The sequence below is a fragment of the Dipodomys merriami genome, unplaced genomic scaffold, assembly GCF_024711535.1.
Source record: "Dipodomys merriami isolate MVZ:Mamm:240054 unplaced genomic scaffold, mDipMer1.0.p SCAF_30, whole genome shotgun sequence".
In the NCBI taxonomy this organism is placed as follows: domain Eukaryota; kingdom Metazoa; phylum Chordata; class Mammalia; order Rodentia; family Heteromyidae; genus Dipodomys; species Dipodomys merriami.
In genome coordinates this window covers 9789950-9808771 of record NW_027204493.1, presented here as the reverse complement: position 1 = coordinate 9808771, position 18822 = coordinate 9789950, and the positions used below count along the sequence as shown (strand labels likewise).

The 18822-nt window shown below is 35.6% G+C and overlaps 1 protein-coding gene across 1 annotated transcript; it reads right to left on the bottom strand.

The window, feature by feature from the left end:
• Nucleotides 1-1616: 1616 nt before the first annotated feature.
• On the bottom strand, nucleotides 1617-18111 carry Mrps30 (mitochondrial ribosomal protein S30). The gene is made up of 5 exons (XM_070041144.1): nucleotides 17522-18111; nucleotides 16307-16452; nucleotides 15226-15331; nucleotides 14091-14267; nucleotides 1617-11807 (listed from the first exon to the last, which is right to left on the bottom strand). The coding sequence occupies exons 1-5, from the start codon at nucleotides 18105-18107 to the stop codon at nucleotides 11491-11493; spliced, it is 1332 nt and encodes a 443-aa protein (XP_069897245.1). The 5' UTR covers nucleotides 18108-18111; the 3' UTR covers nucleotides 1617-11490.
• Nucleotides 18112-18822: the final 711 nt, after the last annotated feature.

Below are 18822 nucleotides of genomic sequence, written 5' to 3'. Positions count from 1 at the left end.
GCTATTCTAATGCTTAATTAAATATGAGTCTCACAGACTTTACTGTCGAAGCTAGCTTTAAACTGTGATCCTCAGATGTTAACCTCCTGAATAGCTATTATTACAAGTGTGAGCCATCAATACTTGGCTAAAATTCATTTTTGTGTAAAGAAATGGCATATCGAAATGATTGTTAGGTAGAATTCTCAGAATCACAAGAATATAGTCTCAAAAGAGTAGCTCTGTGTCCCTTCCTCAGGGAATGCTTAGTATCTATAACTATAGGGGAAAAAAAGAGGATTGGTACAATAAACAGTTTATATTTTGTCACTTGTTTTAAAGCTTCCATTTTTAGTGCTTTTTCCCCAAGGAAACAACTCTAAAAATATTACCACTTCACCACAAAATCTATATGATTCTAGAAAATATCTGACAGCACTAGAAATGTTTCATCTTTCTAGTCATAAATCCATTTGTCTATGTTGTCCAAGAAAGACAAGACAATCTGAATTCTGATAAACTATTTAACACACTTTTTGTTTTCTAACTTCATGTTTCCTTTCTATCTTTCCCTTCCTTCTTCCTCCCTCTCTTCCTTCCTTTCTTCCTGCCTTTCTTTCCTACAATCATGAGAAAGAAACAATCTATCACTCTCTTCTTACAAAAGCTCATATAGTTAACACAGCTATCAGCAAATTATTTAGATATCTTATCTTTTTATATAAAAGTAACACACTTGTGCCTTGAGTTGGCAAAAATAGGTTATTAGGGAATTGGTTTTATATTGTAAAACATTCTGGGAACTTATCTAAACTATAGTCTCAAGCTTGAAGTTAAGTGGAAAGTAATGGAAGTAAATGGTATCACTTATTCACCATGGGTATCCTAGGATTGATTTCTCTTTGAAATCTCTCTTACAGCAGATGGAACTTCATGTAGAATATTAAAAAAATGAAAAGGAATCTGTAAAGTATATCTTATGAAATTATCTACATTATGAAGTAAAGTGAAAAGTCATGAACTAAAACTCAATGACAATTGTGGCAATATGGGGAAAAATAATAGAAATCACAACACTTGGATTCTAGAGCTTGTTTCACCACTAATATACATGTGACTTTGGGCAAGTTACTTGTATTACTCCATTGATAAAATGAGGCAACTTCACCAGATCGTCATGTGGGAATGTTGATTTTCAAGTAAGTTAAATGATCTGGGCCAACTTATCATTTCTAGAATCACATGATTCTGTCACCTTAAAATTTACCTTGCCTGCTTTGGTTATAATCACAGAAACACATTACACACAATGAGATCTTTTGTTCTATGTCATGCTATTTATTTATTCATGTAAACTTACATAACATTTTGTGTGAGCTTAGGATTCATAGAAACCTAGAAAATATTGAATGCAAACCAAAACATCCATTCATCATCCATCCTTAAGAAATGCCATTATTTACTCATATTTACTCCTTGTGAAAATAGCTATAACATATAACCTTTAAATATGGACAGTATTCATGTTATTTTACTTTTTTATTTTATTTTATTTTTCCCCTTCCCATCCCTCCCATCTCCCACCTACCCCCATTTATTTTACTTTTTATACCACCACATAAAGGAATTCTAAAGTGCATATAGAGCATTAAGTTATAACTTAATACAAATCTTCTGTTGTATCAGCTGAAGACTAATTAGATTATTTACATGTCTGCTTCCAATGTGTGAGATGAGTATGTATATATATGTATATATAATTTTAAAGTGAAGTTTTAAAGTGACCAATACAATATTTTAATATTGACACATTAGTTATTATTCTAGTCACTTTAAAAACATATATTCTGAAGACCCTTTTCTAATTTTCCTGTTGCTTTTAAATTTAATGATTACATATAGCCCTCCAGGTTTATGTACATATGTATGCATTGATTGAGTGATGACAGGGTCTTTCTATATATCCCAGAGTTGTCTGAAATTTGAAATTCAATTGAAAAATTGTCTAGAAATTTTTCAAGTTCAAACATAAAATGTAGGCTAAAATGACCTTTTCTTTTTAGACATTAATTTGACTTGTGTAAGAAAAAGTCTGAACTGAAATTTAGCAATGAGAATAACATCTCTTCCACATAGATACTATAAAATCATATGCCAATCTCCTTGCCCCCCCCAAAAGAGGAAACCCTGATTTATAAGCTACCTAAACTTTCTGGGAATTTATCAAATAAGAAGTCAATTTTCAAATGAATATCTAAGACATCTATTCACATAAACAGCACAGTCCTAAACAACATGGCTAAAGAAAAAACTAGAAACAGTGATTTTCTCTGATAATATTTTAAAAATCAGTAAAATCATTCATTTTTCAAAATTTAAGATATTAACTTTATTCTGTTAGTTGTGTCGAGGTACATATACATATCAAGAATTTATGTAGTCTTACATGAAATATGATGTTTTTCTTCTTTTTAAATTATATTATTAAGTAGTTCTAAGAAGAGGTTACAAATCTGTAAGTCAGGTTATAAGTACAATACATCTTGATCAATGTCACCCCTTCGGTCTTCTCCTGATTTTCCCCTCTCCCATCTCTATCCTCAAGGTCCACAGTTCAGTCTTTACATAATATACATTGAGTATCATGACTGCATTTTGTTACCCTTCCTCCTTCCATTCAGGGCGATATTAACAAAACAGAACATTCCCTTTATGGAATAAATAAGAACATTCCCTTTATGGAATAAATAATCAAAAAGAGGCAATAACTTACAATTTCCACTGCAAGTTATTTGAAGAATAAATGCCAACTTTACATGTAGTAGATGTTCAACATATGACAGGGCTCTTGCTCTTCTTTCTGGCAGAGAAAAGCTACACAAAGCTCTAAAATTCTAATCAGTATGAAGAGTGGAATAATTAACAGTTGAAATGGACAATTTCCTATAAGAGAGAGACAAATATAGAAACTCTAAAATGATATTGGTTAAAATGGAATATATTAGAACATTTTATATGTTGACTTGATGTCCAAAATGAAGGATTGAATGGGAAGAAAATGACTCAAGGACAGAAGAAGATGGCAAATGGTATTCTTGAAGAAAATCTGAAAAAAAAATGAAAAAAAATGAAGAAAATCTCTCCCCCACAATAACTTTAGAAGTTAAAACTAAAAGAAATGGGAAATGGCTAGCTGAAAATTTTAAATTCAAATGAAGTGTCTAACCATCAATACCATTTAAGTCAAGGAAGTAGTAGCCTCAGGAGGTAATAAATCTCCACCCTTCTTGCGCTCAGAATCTAGTGTATTTTAAAAGGATAGTAGAATATTGTGCAGTAAGTAATGCTTGAAGGCCATGAATTTCCTTTCATTTTAAATGTTCATGAAGGTAACCTCAGGGGATGTTGGCAGCTAGGGGAAGATAAAGGAAGACCATCACAATCAAAGAAAATCAGTGCAAGAGCAAGCCAAACTCCATACAATGCTTTAAGCAAAAGAACATTCTCACTGTTCTGTTATTTGCAAGTTTTAAATAAAGAAATTTTAAAGATTGTTAACAGCAAGTTACACCTGCAATGTGAGGCTTAGAAAGAATGATTCACCTTGTTGGAGGAATTTTGAGGATCCAATTTGAATTTATTAGAAGGAGACACTGAGTTCAAGAGAAATGACTGGTGTTAAATCGCCTTGCTGGTTAGTGACAAAAGAAAAAAGCACTATCTAGACATCCAGATATAACTGTCAAACTGACTTTTAAAATGTGTTTATATTTTTTTAGGAAACATAAGAATTAAACGAATAGTATTTTCCTAATGTTCTTTCAAATGACATTTAAAAGTCTAAGTTCCAAAGGTTGAAACAAATTATACTTTACAAAAGGATAATTGTATGGATATTTTTAACTTTCAGGGCTTTCCAAATACACAGATCCTTTATTTTTCCAATTATGAATCACAACCAGGTGGTAAGATATGGAAATCTTAAAAATATGTTGAAAGTCAGAATTTAATCATCCGAATACTGGTGAAGTACTCCAACATTAAATATACTTACACCCACATTAGTTAATCTTATATAATTAACATGCTTAGTTTTTATAAATATAATTGAACAAAATTGTGATTCTTTTCCTCTAAACATGAGTGTAAAGTTATTGTGGAGTTTTGTGTTTAGAAAGTACTTTTAATGTATGACATTGTAATAATCTGAATATCCAAGTTTCTACAAAATACCCTATAGAGTAGCAGCATTAGTTTACATTCATGCCAACAGTGCAGTAGGGTCCTCTTTCCCCCACATCCTCCCCAGTGTTTGTTGTTATTCAAATTCATGATGTTGGTCAATCTAACTTGGGTGAGATGAAATCTCAGATTTTTTAATTCATATTTTCTTTATGGCCAGGGATGATGAGCATTTCCTCATATGTTTCGCTGATGTTCCTACCTTTTCTGAGAAGTCTCCTCTTAGCTCCTTTGCTCATTTAGTAATTGGTTTATTAGTTTTGGGAGGGCTTAGTTTCTTGAGCTCCTTGTGTATTTTGAATTGTAGGCCTTTGTCTGATGTATTGCTGGCAAAGATCTCTCCCAGTCTTGTTGGCTGTCTTTCTAGTTATGTAACTATATCCTTTGCTGTGCAGAAACTTTTTGGTTTGATGTAATTCCCCTTGTCAAGTTTCTCTCCTATCTGCTGTGCCCCTGGGATTTTTTCAAGAAGTTTTTGACTATTCTTATGAGTTCTAGTGTTTCTCCAACATCCTCTTGCAGTAGTTTACAGTTTCAGGTCTGACACTGAGGTCTTTGATACACTTTGAGTTGATATTTGTGCATGGTGACCAAGAGGTATCCATCTACTTAGAACATCACAAGCCAGGATACCATAAACACTTGCATGTCCATGCTCATTGCTGCACTATTCACAATAGCCAGTTGTGGCCACAGTCCAGATCCCTACAATAGATTAGTGGATCAAAAAAAAATGTGGTACCTATACACAATGGATTTTTATGCAGCCATTATAGAGTCATTATAAAGAGTAATATAAAGAGCCATTATAAAGAGTCATTTGCAAGGAAATTGATGGAGTTAGAATAGATCATGTTAAATGAGGTAAGCCAAGCTCAGAGAGACAAATGGCACATGTTTTCTCTCATATGCAGAAGCTAGATCAAAAATACTCCAGGACCTAATAAATTCTACAGGTCTCTAGGCATTCACACACAGTGGAACCAAAAGAGGATACTCTTAGGAGAGGAACAGGAAGCCACAATCCTATGTGCTTCCGATCATACAAAATAATGTTTGTCAAAATGAATTCCAGGAAATGGAAAGAGGGTTTTGAGGGTTTTTTTTTTTCTGTTTTTGTTTCCTTTCCTTCTGTTTGTCTATGTCTCTGAGAGTGTAGGGGAGGGACAAAAAGTAAATAAATGCAGCAATGGACATTGGACACTGTTGAAAATGAGCTATACAACTTGTGGATGGAATAAGAGGAAAAAACTAGGAGAGAGGGAAGGAAGAGGGTGACATTGTCTAAAAGGAAATGTATGTTTTGTTGACAAGTAACTGTAATGCCTCTGCTTTTAGCATTTTCAAATAAAAATTTAAAAATATCCTACAGATTACAGCAATTCATAATTGAGGAAAATGACTATAGAATAAAAAAGCAGAAACCTGTACCAACAGAATGACCTCAAAAACATAAAACATCAACCAAAAAATGAAGAGAAAATGTACAGCATGATTAGCATCATGTGATCTCTCCACTAATGTTTGTGAAATTTCCTCAGAGATCATGTGTTTCACAAGCCTTGTATGTTGTATATTAAAATGAAACTAAACATAAAAACCTGATTTTGTAAAGGAAAACATTCATTTTCCATCTATCATGGATAAAACTCATTAGCATGTAAAGTATTGTCTGATATATACAAGTAAATTCATTATCATCATTGGATGGCTCTAAAGAGTATTGTTATGCATAAACATACCTGCGGGTCTATGTCTGAGTGCCATGGAGTTTGAAATGAACAGGAGTGCTATGTTGGCTGCTTTAATGTTAATGTAATACCTGGCATGGAGAAATTTGCTTACCATATGTTTTCTTTTCCCTTCCCACCTTCCTGTGCATCTATTTGAATGATGAAGGAAGTCTCTGGATCTCATTCAGCCTGAATCCAGCTGGAGATGATTTTCAAACCAATGTGCAACCTATATGCACCCTTAGAAATTAGAAACTTAGTTTTAAGAGGCCTTTACTTAACAAACACTACAGGTGGCATGGATTTTTCCAGTTGTTGCTTCTGTCCATTGCTGGATGAATCTGGTTGCTCAGCTAGAATAATGACTTATTCTAAAGAAAACCTGTGAACCTTAGGGAAATTTTTCATTTTAACTAAACAAGAGAAAGACACTTTACGATGTTAACTAAAACTGGCTCTTGATGTTGAGTCATTTTTTAATGTATTGAAATAGATGTATATTAAATATCACTAAACTTGCAGCAGCAATCACAAAGGACAGACCAAAAATTCACAAGATGGGGTAGTTAAGCCAGCAAAAATAAAAGCCCTAAATACAAGGTTAACCAGTCCAAGTAGTTACTAAGAACCAAATGGTCCTCACGATGTCTCACATGTGTCTTCAATGAGACCGGTGCATATGGAGTTTGGGTGGAAGTTATGATCTGATTCTGGGCTACTTTCTATGTATGTAGCAAAATGCTTGACTTTTTTTCTTTCAGTGTTTCAGGCAGTGACCTAACAATGTTTATTTGTGCCTGGGAATGTTGAGGGCCCACCCAGGCTAGGTTTCAAAACTGTATGTAAGAAAAAACATGAGGTTGGTTCGATCACAACAGTTGACTCATTCTGATCACCTGTGTATACCCTAGTGTGTAGGACCCTCTAGTTACCTCTGCAATTTGTTACTCAGTAGGTATTTCCAATACTGAAGAATAATACATCCAGTGGTAATGCTTCTGTAAATTAGCCTTTGTGCATATTTTATCTGTGTGTGTGTGTGCACAGGTGATCAGAATGAGTATTAAGGATTCCTTAGTAGAATACTCTCTTGTTTTCCCTTAAAAATAGCCTATTTTTAAAGCTCCTAATATTGACTTAATATATCCTTATTTAGGCTGCTGTCTACACCACTCCATTGTTTCTGTAATAGATAATAGTAACTCCTTTTTAATGGTGATGGCAGGGTGATAGTGTCAACGTTTATGAAGGCAGCATTAATTCTGGCCAGTTGTAGTTCTCTTTGGTTGTGATTATAAAGTTTGGGAGATGAGACTAAATCTGCCTGATCCCAGGTAATCTGAATCTCCTTTTAGCCATGCTACAATTGTGTTTGTCTCTGCCTAGTATTGGCTGGACCAAGACTTATCTTGACCAACAGTCTTGCTAGAAAACTCACTGGCAATTCACCATGCACTAACCTGCCTTTAAAAATAATAATGAAAATCCAGGTTAGCTGTTGTTTTAGGGATGTCTATGGTCATCTATACCATAGACAAGACTATCCATAATTCATCTATCCCCTGGATCCATTCCCAAGAAATTTCATAAGTGAGCTAGGCCTGATATGTTCATAATGTTAATATATGTCGGCTTACCTGCACAAATCCTGAAATTAAAAGTATGTATATGCTATTAATAAACATGCTGTAATTTAGTTTAATAGGTACATTACTATGTCTTTATGTTGCTTGAGCCTTTAATAATTCTTGACTGCACAATCAATATTACCTTGGCATTAGTTAGAAAATGCAAGCTTACAACAAATTGTGAAGTGTTTATATGATTGATCATTAATTTAAATAACTATAAGATATAACAATAAGATGTTCTTCAGGACAAATCTAAGTTATGAGAAATAGTATTTTTATGCCAATAAATGAAAAACATCTCTCTAAAATTTCAGGTGTAGGGCCTTGATTACTAAAGAAAAAATAGAGAATTTGTTTATTAATATTTCAAAGAAGAAAGGTATTTTGCTTGTTATAATTGATATTTCATGCAAAAGTTAGAGTATGTTTTACATGGTCTGGATTTAGCCAGTTGTCTATTCAAAATTAGTTATTAATCACTATTCCATGAGAAAATCTAGTTTTAATGTTAGCTATAAAATGGGCTGCATTTTATTATATACTATTACATTAGATATATTATTATATTATTAATTTAAAAACAAAGTGCAAATAAAATGAACCCAATGGTCTAGAGAGGCGGAATGAGCATTGTTCATCTACCCAGCCATTGAACAACAAATATATCTTTGGCTTGAAGACAGAAACATTTTCAAGATTTAAAAAAACTTTGGGGCACAATAAACAAATACAGATTTGGGAGAATCTTGTTGGAAAAGATTGGGTCTGAATTTTCTTATAAACGTAACCAATTAAGAACTTCAGTGGGGGAGCTGGGAAGGTGGCTCAGTGGTAGAGCGCTTGCCTTGCATGCTCAGCACCACATAAGCAAAAAGAAAAAAGCCGGAAGTGGCACTGTAGCTCAAGTGGTAGAGTGCTAGCCTTGAGCTGAAGAGCTGAGGGAAGCGCCCAGGCCTAGAGTTCAGGCCCCACGACCGGACCGCCCCCCCCAAAAAAAAAAACTTCAGTGGGCAAAACTTCATGGTATAACCCGTTTTCACTGTATTTGATTCTGGTGCTCTACATCTTGTATATATTTTTCTAATTTGGGGAGGGGAAGGGAAATAACAAAATGCTGAAATAAGGGTACAGGTTGACCCATTGTAACAATGAGATGTACAAGACTCTATGCTAAAAATGAACTTTTCAACTCAGGAGGGGGGAGGAGGGAAGGGATGGTGGGAGAAAAATAAAGGAGTGGGTAACAATGCTCAATAGAAAATGTACTCATTACCTTACTCATGTAACTGTAATCCCGCTGTACAGTATCTTTACAACTAAAAATATATTAAAAAATAATGAAAGGTTCATGGAATAAACCAAAGATGCCACCAAACAAACATCCAGAAAGCTACTGGGGTCCTCAATCCAACAGCTTGGTAGTAAATAAAGAAGAAATAGACCTTTCAAGGCCCCATATCGTATCCCAGACCAGTATTCTGACTACAGCTAAAGCAGAGAAAAGAGATTCAGTCAAGCAGGATACCTGAAGTTAATATATGTGTTAAGTCAGTTTGTGGTAATATTATTCAGAAAGATAATTGTATTTAGAATTCTTGATTTTTTGTTCTAGTTTTAGCCAAATTGAGTTTGGCTAAACATCTGCAAATCTGTTGTGACAATTTTAGATTTTCCTATTATGTACTGAAATTTTCATTTATTTCCTGAACACAGTAGTAATGCTGAAAATCTCAACAGTTCCATTAAGATTATATATAAATGCATACATACATTTATACATATATGTATAACACATCCATAAACACATTTGTCTACATCTATATACTTAGGGACTTCTGAATATCAACATAATTTTCAAAAAATATTCTGAATATATATTTAAACTCAAATATTAGGCTGGGATATGGCTCAATTGGTTCAGCTGAATTCAAACCCATTATATCACATTAAAAAACAAAACTAGACAACAAATTTAGGATCATAAAAATAATGGGTTTTTTTGTTGTTCTGTTTTTACAGTACTTAGGTTTGAACTCAAGGTCTCACTTCACTTGCTAAATAGGCCCTCTTACTGCTTGAGCCACACCTTTAATCCTTTTGACTGCTGAACTCTCACTTTCTGCCAGGGCAAGCTTGGACAATTCTCCATGACTTCTCAGTACGATCATACTCGCTTATTTTCAAGTAAGATAGGACTCACAATTTTTTTTTTGCCTCAGATGACTCAAGTAGGATTACAGAAGTGAGTCACCATGCCAAGGTGTCTTTAGTTTTTAAAACTGGTTGATACACACGTTCCTGCTAAGACAAGGACTAGGACAAAAATTCATGTGAAATATACTGAGTAATATAAAGCTATAAACTGTCCGATGTATTAGGCTACAGAGGAGTTAAAGGCTGTCGATGTCAATAAGCAATTTCAAAGGAACTCAAGATTAAACTGGACATAGACACCTCATAAATACCAGTTGCAAAATTCTTCAATTAAATGATTTAATTAAATTGGCCTTTTACAAAATAAACCTTTCATTCAACATCAGCCATTATTAAAAACTATAAAAAGGATATAATTACAAAGGAAAAAAATCACCTGGTAATTGGAACAAAGAGAAATGTATCATGATCTACATAAAGAAAACTAACTTTAAACTTTGCTGAGATATAAAATTAATGAGGCTACAAATGATATCAAACTACTGATTCTAGACACTTGAAATGGACTCCCTCTATGTTCACGTACTCAAATGGGGCTTGAATCCAGAGCCTCACATTCATGCAAGTCCCTTGTCTACATTTTCTTTTTGATATAGGGTCTCACTAATTTTTCCAGAGCTGGCCACAAATTATCCATCTATCCTCCTTCTCTGCCTGTCAAATTAATACAATTACAACATGTGTTGCACCTGGCTGCCTAGACCTCAGAGGGAACATCACATGTCTCATCATTCATGAGCAAAGAAACAGAGGTCCCATGGTTTCCCTTATTTGCAATAACTAGTATATGTCTGAGACAAGCAGAAACGGTCAGATGAGTTGATATTAGGTGAAATGAACCCCAAGATAAGGACTCAAATGGTTTTTCTTTCTTGCGATTGTTTCTAACATATTTATAAGATGATTTCTTTGTTGCTTTGTATGTCCCTCCCCCATGGTATAACCCCTGCTTTCACTGTATTTGATGTTGGTATAATTTAGGGAGGAGAAGGGAAAAAACAAATTATTTCAACAGAGATACAGGTGCACCCATTGCTACAATGAGATATACAAGACATTATATAGAAATACGAACTTTACAACTTTGGCAAGTAGGGGGTGGAGATGGGAGGGCAGGGATGGTAAGGGGAAACAAAGGAGGAGGCAACAATGCTTGATAAGAAATGTACTCATTACCCTGCTCATGTAATTGTAACCCCTCTGTACAGTATTTTTGCAATAAAAAAACTCATTAATAAAAAAAGTACAAGACTAATTATTCGATTTTCTAGTTTTCTTCCTTTTTTAAACCAAATGAGAGACTCTTATAAAAGTTACTATATTTAAAAATTACTAGTCATTTTTGAAGGGTTTTGAGTAGCACTCTGAAATTGTAATGTTATTTTAAAAAGGAAAAATATAGCAAAACATATATTTTCTCAAGTATTTAATTATTCACTGTTTTTTGTATTATATTACTTTTAAAATCACAATTAATACCAAGGTATTAAGGACAGCCCAAGAGTCCTATCAGCCATACAAAAACAAAATTCTTTTTTAATTAACATCCTATATTTAAAATTAAGTCCTGCAGAGATGAATAGAATGAAAGTTCTAATCACAGCTTAGCAAAAGAAATAGTTATTAAAAACATAAGTTTAATAACTGGCAGAATTTTTTTTTATTATTTCTTCAATGAAATTTAAATATTCTCAGAGTCCTGCATCAAGTGTTTTCTCTTCATTCACCAAAAGCTGTGATCTACCGTCTTTAGGTTTATTCAGTAAAAACTGAACAATCTGAAGTAAAACATCATCATTAAAACCTTTCACGTCATTATCTTCAATTGTCTCATAGAGAGGTTCACTTTGTGTTCCCCAACAGATATTCTTACGAGAGTTATCTTGATCAGCCTGTATAGTCAGTGCCAAGGTATTTAACTGGTAGCAGAAAAAGGAAAAATACTTTCCATCTGTAATCACACCCTGGGATACAAAGGGTCGAGTAAGGTCTGCTTCGCTCCAGAATCCTATAGAAGAAAGTATGGTGAAATTTAGACACATGATATATTTTACCCAAACAAAGCAAACAGATTGGGTAATAAACATTTCCTGATATTTTACCCAGCAAATTCCTAAAGAACTCAGGTTCCCTGTCTTCTTCATTCTAATCCTAAATTTCATTTCTGCAGTATTTCTTCCTTTTCAGTTTCTCTAATTTCAGTCTTCAAATTGAACTACTTAAATTCTTCTATATCTGATATTAACTTCACCAACTTCAAATATGTCAAATTCCTCTATCTCATCAGAATCTACCACTCAATAACCAGTAGGGTCACTTATTTCACCAAATCCACAAAACAAATGCCTTCTGAAAAACTCTTCTATGGATTTCAACATGCTAGCTTTAAATAAATTCAGTATCTTTCTTTGCATATTTCAAGACTTGTTTTTAAGAATTGTCATTTTAGGTTGGGAAGGTGACTCAGTGGTAGAGTGCTTGCCTTGCATGCATGAGGCCCTGGGTTCGATTCCTCAGCACCACATAAGCAGAAAAAGAAAAAAGCTGGAAGTGGTGCTATGGCTCAAGTGGTAGAACGCTAGCCTTGAGCTGAAGAGCTGAGGGACAGCGCCCAGGCCCAGAGTTCAGGCCCACGACTGGACCCCCCCCCCAAAAAAAAAAGAATTGCCATTTTACCTATGTATCTTATATCATAAAGTTTAAGAATATTTTAGTATGTTCAGCACAAAAAATTCCTGTTTTTGTTCCAGGCTAAATAGATATAGGACTTTTAAATACTACCAGACAAGCAGAAACTTTGCTTCTCTAGAGAGATTTTGTATTTTATATCATACATAATGAATCAGACATTAATATTAGCTATTTGTTTTATATATTATTTATCAATAATATATTAACATGTCAACATACTGTTATTAATATGCTGATCTATTCATATAAACGTAACACATTATTATTTTTAATATATATACTTTTTAATATTGTTAAAATACAAGACTAATACCACTATAAAGAAAAATACCTTATCTCTAATGAATAAATAGTGCCATCTTAGTATCATCAACAAGATTACATCCTGCTTTTTCTATCTACCTGGTTCCCACCTCCTCCATTCATCTGTATTTGGCAAGGTTAACACATACACATATAATACAATAGTGTGTGTGTGACAGTGTGGACAGACATTACTAGTAATAACTTCCTGGAAATTTATATAGAATTTATTGAGTTCATATTCTATTTCTTCAGGTTTTGGAATGAAGCCCAAATAACTTCCAGTGGTCTTTAATGGTCCTGGTGTATGATGAGGATTATAAATTGGCCGCAGAGGATTTGCTTACCAGATGAGTCCTTGGTTTCAAACTGGAGCAAAACGACTGGGTAAATAAATGGAGGAAGGAAGGAATAAATACCCTATGTGACTATAGCCTCTGGCTTCTGTATCTCATTCTTCATCATTCTCCTTCACTTCTTTGAATCAGCCATCCTTCAAGCTGTTTCTCAATACTTCAACACACTTTTCCTTTTATCTGGAAATTTCTTGCCCCAGATTGTGCAGATATTTCTGCACTTTATAGGTCTCTAATCAGAAGTCTTCTTAATGACTCTAATCAATTCTGCCTCATGTCTCAATTATACCTTCCACCTATAAATCATCATTTCTTACACTATTTTCTCCATACAAAAGCTCCAGAACAGCCAAATCATTCCATCATGTTTAGCACCATCTCCTATGCCACTAGTGGCTGGCATATGAAAAGCATTTACTATATACTGATTGTATGGCTAATTTCCTAATCCAAATCCCAAACATGGCCTTTAGAGAAACTTTAGTATAGCCATGATCCCACCTCCTCCCTACAGTGAGGTCTGAAGTCAGAGTCTTGCTATTACTACATTGGCATTCTACCATTTCAGCCATACCTGCAGTTTGATTTAATCTAAATATTTAGTCTACCAAATTATTTCATTTTTGCCTTTAGAGAGTTATTATCATCTACAGAAGTCTCTCAGTTAAGTCTTTAAAATGCTTGTAAACCTTATCAGACAAAAAACATTCACGAGATAGTCAAAATAAAAGGTTAAAATAACTACCCAAGCAGTATTTCCAAATTTCAAATATTTAATTACAGATTTCGAAACAACTATTTTGTATCAATGCCAAAATTTTCAAAATGCTAAGATACAGCCTACCTCCATCCCCAACTCCCCCCCCAAAACAAATCTGAATACATTCTTGAAATATCATTGATATTGTCCAAGAAAGAAAACACCACAAAATTAGTTTTACCTTGATACATAGCTTGAGCTCCAGTCCAAGCAAAAAGACTCGCTATAGCATTAGCTCTACATACAGTTTCTATTTGGTCGGCACGGTTTAGTTTCAAAAGCCTTTCCCGTTTTAATTTGTCAGGTAATAGATGAAACTGGGTATGACCATAACAATATGGATCAGCTATTTTTGAGCCTGAAGAACAAAAGAACATTTTCAGATGAAATGAGAATTCCGAATATGTGAAGCACATGTCTTAGGAGACAGGTCAAGTACATGTTTCTTCTCAGTTCATCATATACTCAAGTACTCAAGTAAATGGGAATATTAGTTGACAAAGTTTTAGTGACTACAAATAAAGTTAGATTCCACATGAAACCATAATTTTTCAATCTATGAGTAACTGTAAAGCTCATCATGACACAAAATAAAGTTTGTATAAAAAGTTACTTAAAATTTGCCGTTTTATATTTTTCTCGAGTATTACAGAATGCTAACCTATTATAGAATAGGTTCATTACTCTTAGTAACTACAGAATTCAAACACTCTATGGCTTCAAAGTTTCTTCATTAATATAATAATGCATACCTTGTTTCTAATTTTTCAGAAAATTACTTTAACCCAGTATTTCTGAGGACCCTTACTTCATGAATTGTTTTTAGTAAGATTCCTTTAGGTCACTCCCTTATACCACAGTGAATGAGAAGAGGCTGGTAAAAAATTGAAGTCTTTCTTAAGTCAACTCAGAACTAAATAAGCTGCATGCGAGCAGCCATGAGATATTAATGTTTTAATTCCTGATTATTGCCAAGTATAGCATACACAGGATGCATCTGTGAAAATGTCAACCATTCTTCCAAGTTCAATGCTGAACATTTTTACTCTTGACAAAACCCAAATTACTTTTCTATATAACAAATCAACAAAGCCAAGTAAAGAGTGAAAGAGTGCAAGAGAAGCAAACAAATTTTTTAATAGTGAGCAGAAAGAATGTTTTGCCAATTTTTAGGGGTACTATAAAACATAAGATCACATTGCTCATAGCTTATTTGAACCAGTCACCAAGAATTAAATTTTCATTATAGTTAATGCTTCAATTTTGCATAGCACATTTTGAACCCATCTATGGCAAATTTGTGAAGAAAAACTTACCAATAAATATGCCGTTTTCATACTGCCGTTTAAACAATGGAAGCTTGTCTGGTTTACAATTCATTACAGGGATTTCTACAGGAATAGAATAATCCAATGGTACAAACTTAAAGACAAAGAAAAGACATAAATAAACTCATGGCCACATTTGTATCTATTTTACTCATTTTTGTATCTATTTTACTCATTCTTATTTAAAAAATTGTTAAATGAGGTGCTTTTCACAAAATTATCTGATCAGACAAGTTGAGGATAACTTAATCAAAATGTTAGAGGCTAGAAGCGCTTCAGAGTATTAGGTTTGACAACAGTTGTCCCTCACTATACCACAGTTCACTTATTGTGGCTCCACTGTATAGCTGAATTTCTAAAACAAAATACACAAATAGTGATCCCTCACTTATTGTGGGAGTTATATTCCAGAGATCTCCTCTATAAGTGAAAATCCATGAAGGAGCAATAAGTGAACCATGATATAGTGGGTTACTAGATATTACTAGTAATATCTAATAATATCTAGTAATGGGACAAATATCAACTGACTACTTTTACAAATAAAGCTTTATTGGAACACAACCACACACATTCATTTATATATTGTATACTGCTGCTTTTACACAATAAAACCAGAACTTAATACTGTGCAAGAGAGACTTCATGGTTTGAATAGCCTATAAAGTATTTACTACTCAGACCGTTAAGGAACAAGTTCAGCACACTAAAATGGAAGTATGAATATTCAAAATATGCTGTTTTCCTCTAAAAATACTGCAACTCAGTCCATAACTGTAAAAATCCTTTGATTTATGACTAGCAATTATACTGTTAATTAAAATCAGAAACTATTATCAGCATATTAATATTATCAGTATATTAATAAGAAAAAGAAAACCTGTATGGGTCTGAAAACTGATGCCTTAATCTCACTTTACATAAATATTTGACCTCTGTAGATCAGAAAGCTAAAAGGGATTTTCAAATGAGCTATCTTCATAAGAAGCATGTAAATCAAAGGATGACCCAAAGCATTTTATTTTATCCCATCATCTTACTTGGTCTGCTTATGACATTCAACCCTTACCTCTGGGAGTTGCTTGGATATCCGAATCTGGTTGTGTGGTGTATCATTTATTTGGTATCGTAAAGCATCAATCCGACCTTTTCGATGACCAGCAGGGATAATTTCTTCACCACGCACCCAGTAAAAGTGAACTGGGTGTTTATAATCTATCAAAAGATATTCAAGATGTTCTCATCTAATCATATGGACAAATTTGATTATTACAGAAAGGTTTAAACAAAGCACTCAACGCACTGTTTGTCTCATCAACACCTTAATCAATAATTAGAAGCTATTCAGCTAAAAATAACTGCAATAATCTCGACTAATATATAAATTATTAACTGGCACAAAATATGCATAATAATATATTTTATAAATAAGAGGACCCTGGGTCTTGCCAAACACCAGGTCTTATTTCCAAACCACCAACCATCCATGCAGTCAAAGTTCACCTCACTTGCCTCAATACCACTACTTTTTGATTCAGTTGAATACTCATCCATCTACAGTTATAACATTAATTCAATAAATATCCAGACACCACTGGTCAGGATACACATGATATATTAATAGTTTTCATGTCCACCATGCAAATTTAGGTAGAAGTTGCTTATCGCTGACCCTCAAACACACCAAGTACACGGTCCTAGAATTAAAGGTGGTGTGCCTTCTTTTTTTCATTTATAAAATCATGCAATCGTTCTGCCTGCTGTAAATGGTTATTGTGAGAATTAATTAGTGGTCGCGCAGCAAATTCAGAACAAGACCTGGCACATAATACTATGGATGAAAGGTTGGGTATTCGACCTAGCAGCTCATTTACACCTTGGCAACTTTATAACTGAATGCTATAACCAACACGTTCTTTTGGGAACTAGGAATAAAGTAAAAGAGATCACTTCATGGACACAGGGTCACGCAGCTTTTCAGGAGACAGACAACCCAGTTCAGCACCATCCAGAACCCTGTCTCTAAACTCCTCTTCCACTATCTTGTCTGGTTATTTTACACTACAGAGGCACGGGCTGAAGGCCAGAGAAGGCTGTACAGAGAGCCTCAGTGGAGAGTGGAACAACTAACTACCAGCAGCTAGTCTCCCGCCCCCGCCTATCCCTGACTCAGTGGGAACGAGTACACCAGGCCCCCAATCTGCGGCCAGCCAAGAGACCAGGACGAGGAGGAGCAGCAGCAGGTCGGGTCCACAGCCCCGGGTCTCGGCGTCCCGAGGCTCACCGAGGGCGGCGGTGGCCAGGGCCGCGTTGAGTGGGCTGAGCAGGGTGGCGAGGGTGGCCACCAGCTGGTCCAGGAAGGGCGAGGCGATGGCCTGGCGCTCCTGGAAGAGCGGCGGGCGGCGCGGGCGCCGCAGGTAGAAGTGCTCCTGCAGCAGGCAGTCGCAGGCCGCGGCGCGCAGGGCCGCGAGGTCCGGCGTGGGCGCGGGTTCGGATCCCGCGGAAGGAGGAGGAGGCAGGCCCGACAGGAACACGGTCTTGGTGAAGCCCTGGTACCAGCGGTCGGCGTTCAGGGCGAAGGTCTGCGGGTACACCACGTACTTCATGAACTGCATCTTGGTGAGGATGCGCAGCTTCTCCTCGGCGGACGGGGCCGCGTGCACCGCCGCCTGCCAGCGCTCCACCCGCCGCTGCCGCGCCGCCTTGCTCTTCGCCGTCAGGGAGGCCACGATCGGCGGGTACCGTGCCACGGAGGTGGCCGCGACAGCCGAGCCGCTTGGCTCCGTCGCCGCGGCGGTGGCCCTCGCCGCGGTGTGCAGTGACAGTCCGCGGCCGCGGGACACCAGGTTCCAGCCCCTGGACGCCGCCATCTTCGCCCGCGGTTCCGGAAGCGGAGGTCAAAGTCAGCGCTTGTCCCGGCTCTTTTGCCATAGCGACCAATGGGAAAGCAGAATCCGAGCCGGGCTCGCGGACGGTGGTTCTTACTGGGCTTGGGTTGCAGTACGTCATTCACTTTTCAACCAATCATCTTGCTGGCTGAAGTTTTCTCTCTGTTTTGAGAGTTAGGAGGGGGATGCGAGACCCAGCTTAGTTCTGATTTAAGCTGAGTTGATGGTGAAGAATGGAAACTGCGAAAAGGAGGTGCTGCCACCTAGATTGCGTTGAGAACTGGACAGTGACCATTTAGGAAGTGTCCTTAACGGAGACTTCAAGCCCTTAGTTAGACTTTCTATTCTTATTTGAGTATGATATACCACTTATTTTCAGCTTTGGTTTTAGGAGTAGAAACTTATTTTGGAAAATACGTGTTTAAGATACACTGACTAATTTAAAAAAACATTATGGAGGCATTACTTAAGTGTGACCATTGTTTTATTGGGAAAATAATTATATATATATATATATATATATATATATATATTCTTCTAGGCTAATACAAATTTGCGCATCTCTATTTAAAAAGAGGGATCTATTTTTATTTGGGTTTACCTGGGGAAAAAGAAGTTGAGTAACACAATATATGAATTATAAAAAAAATTGGTCATTATGTAACTAATTTGTGTCTTAATTAGAAAACTCGGAGTG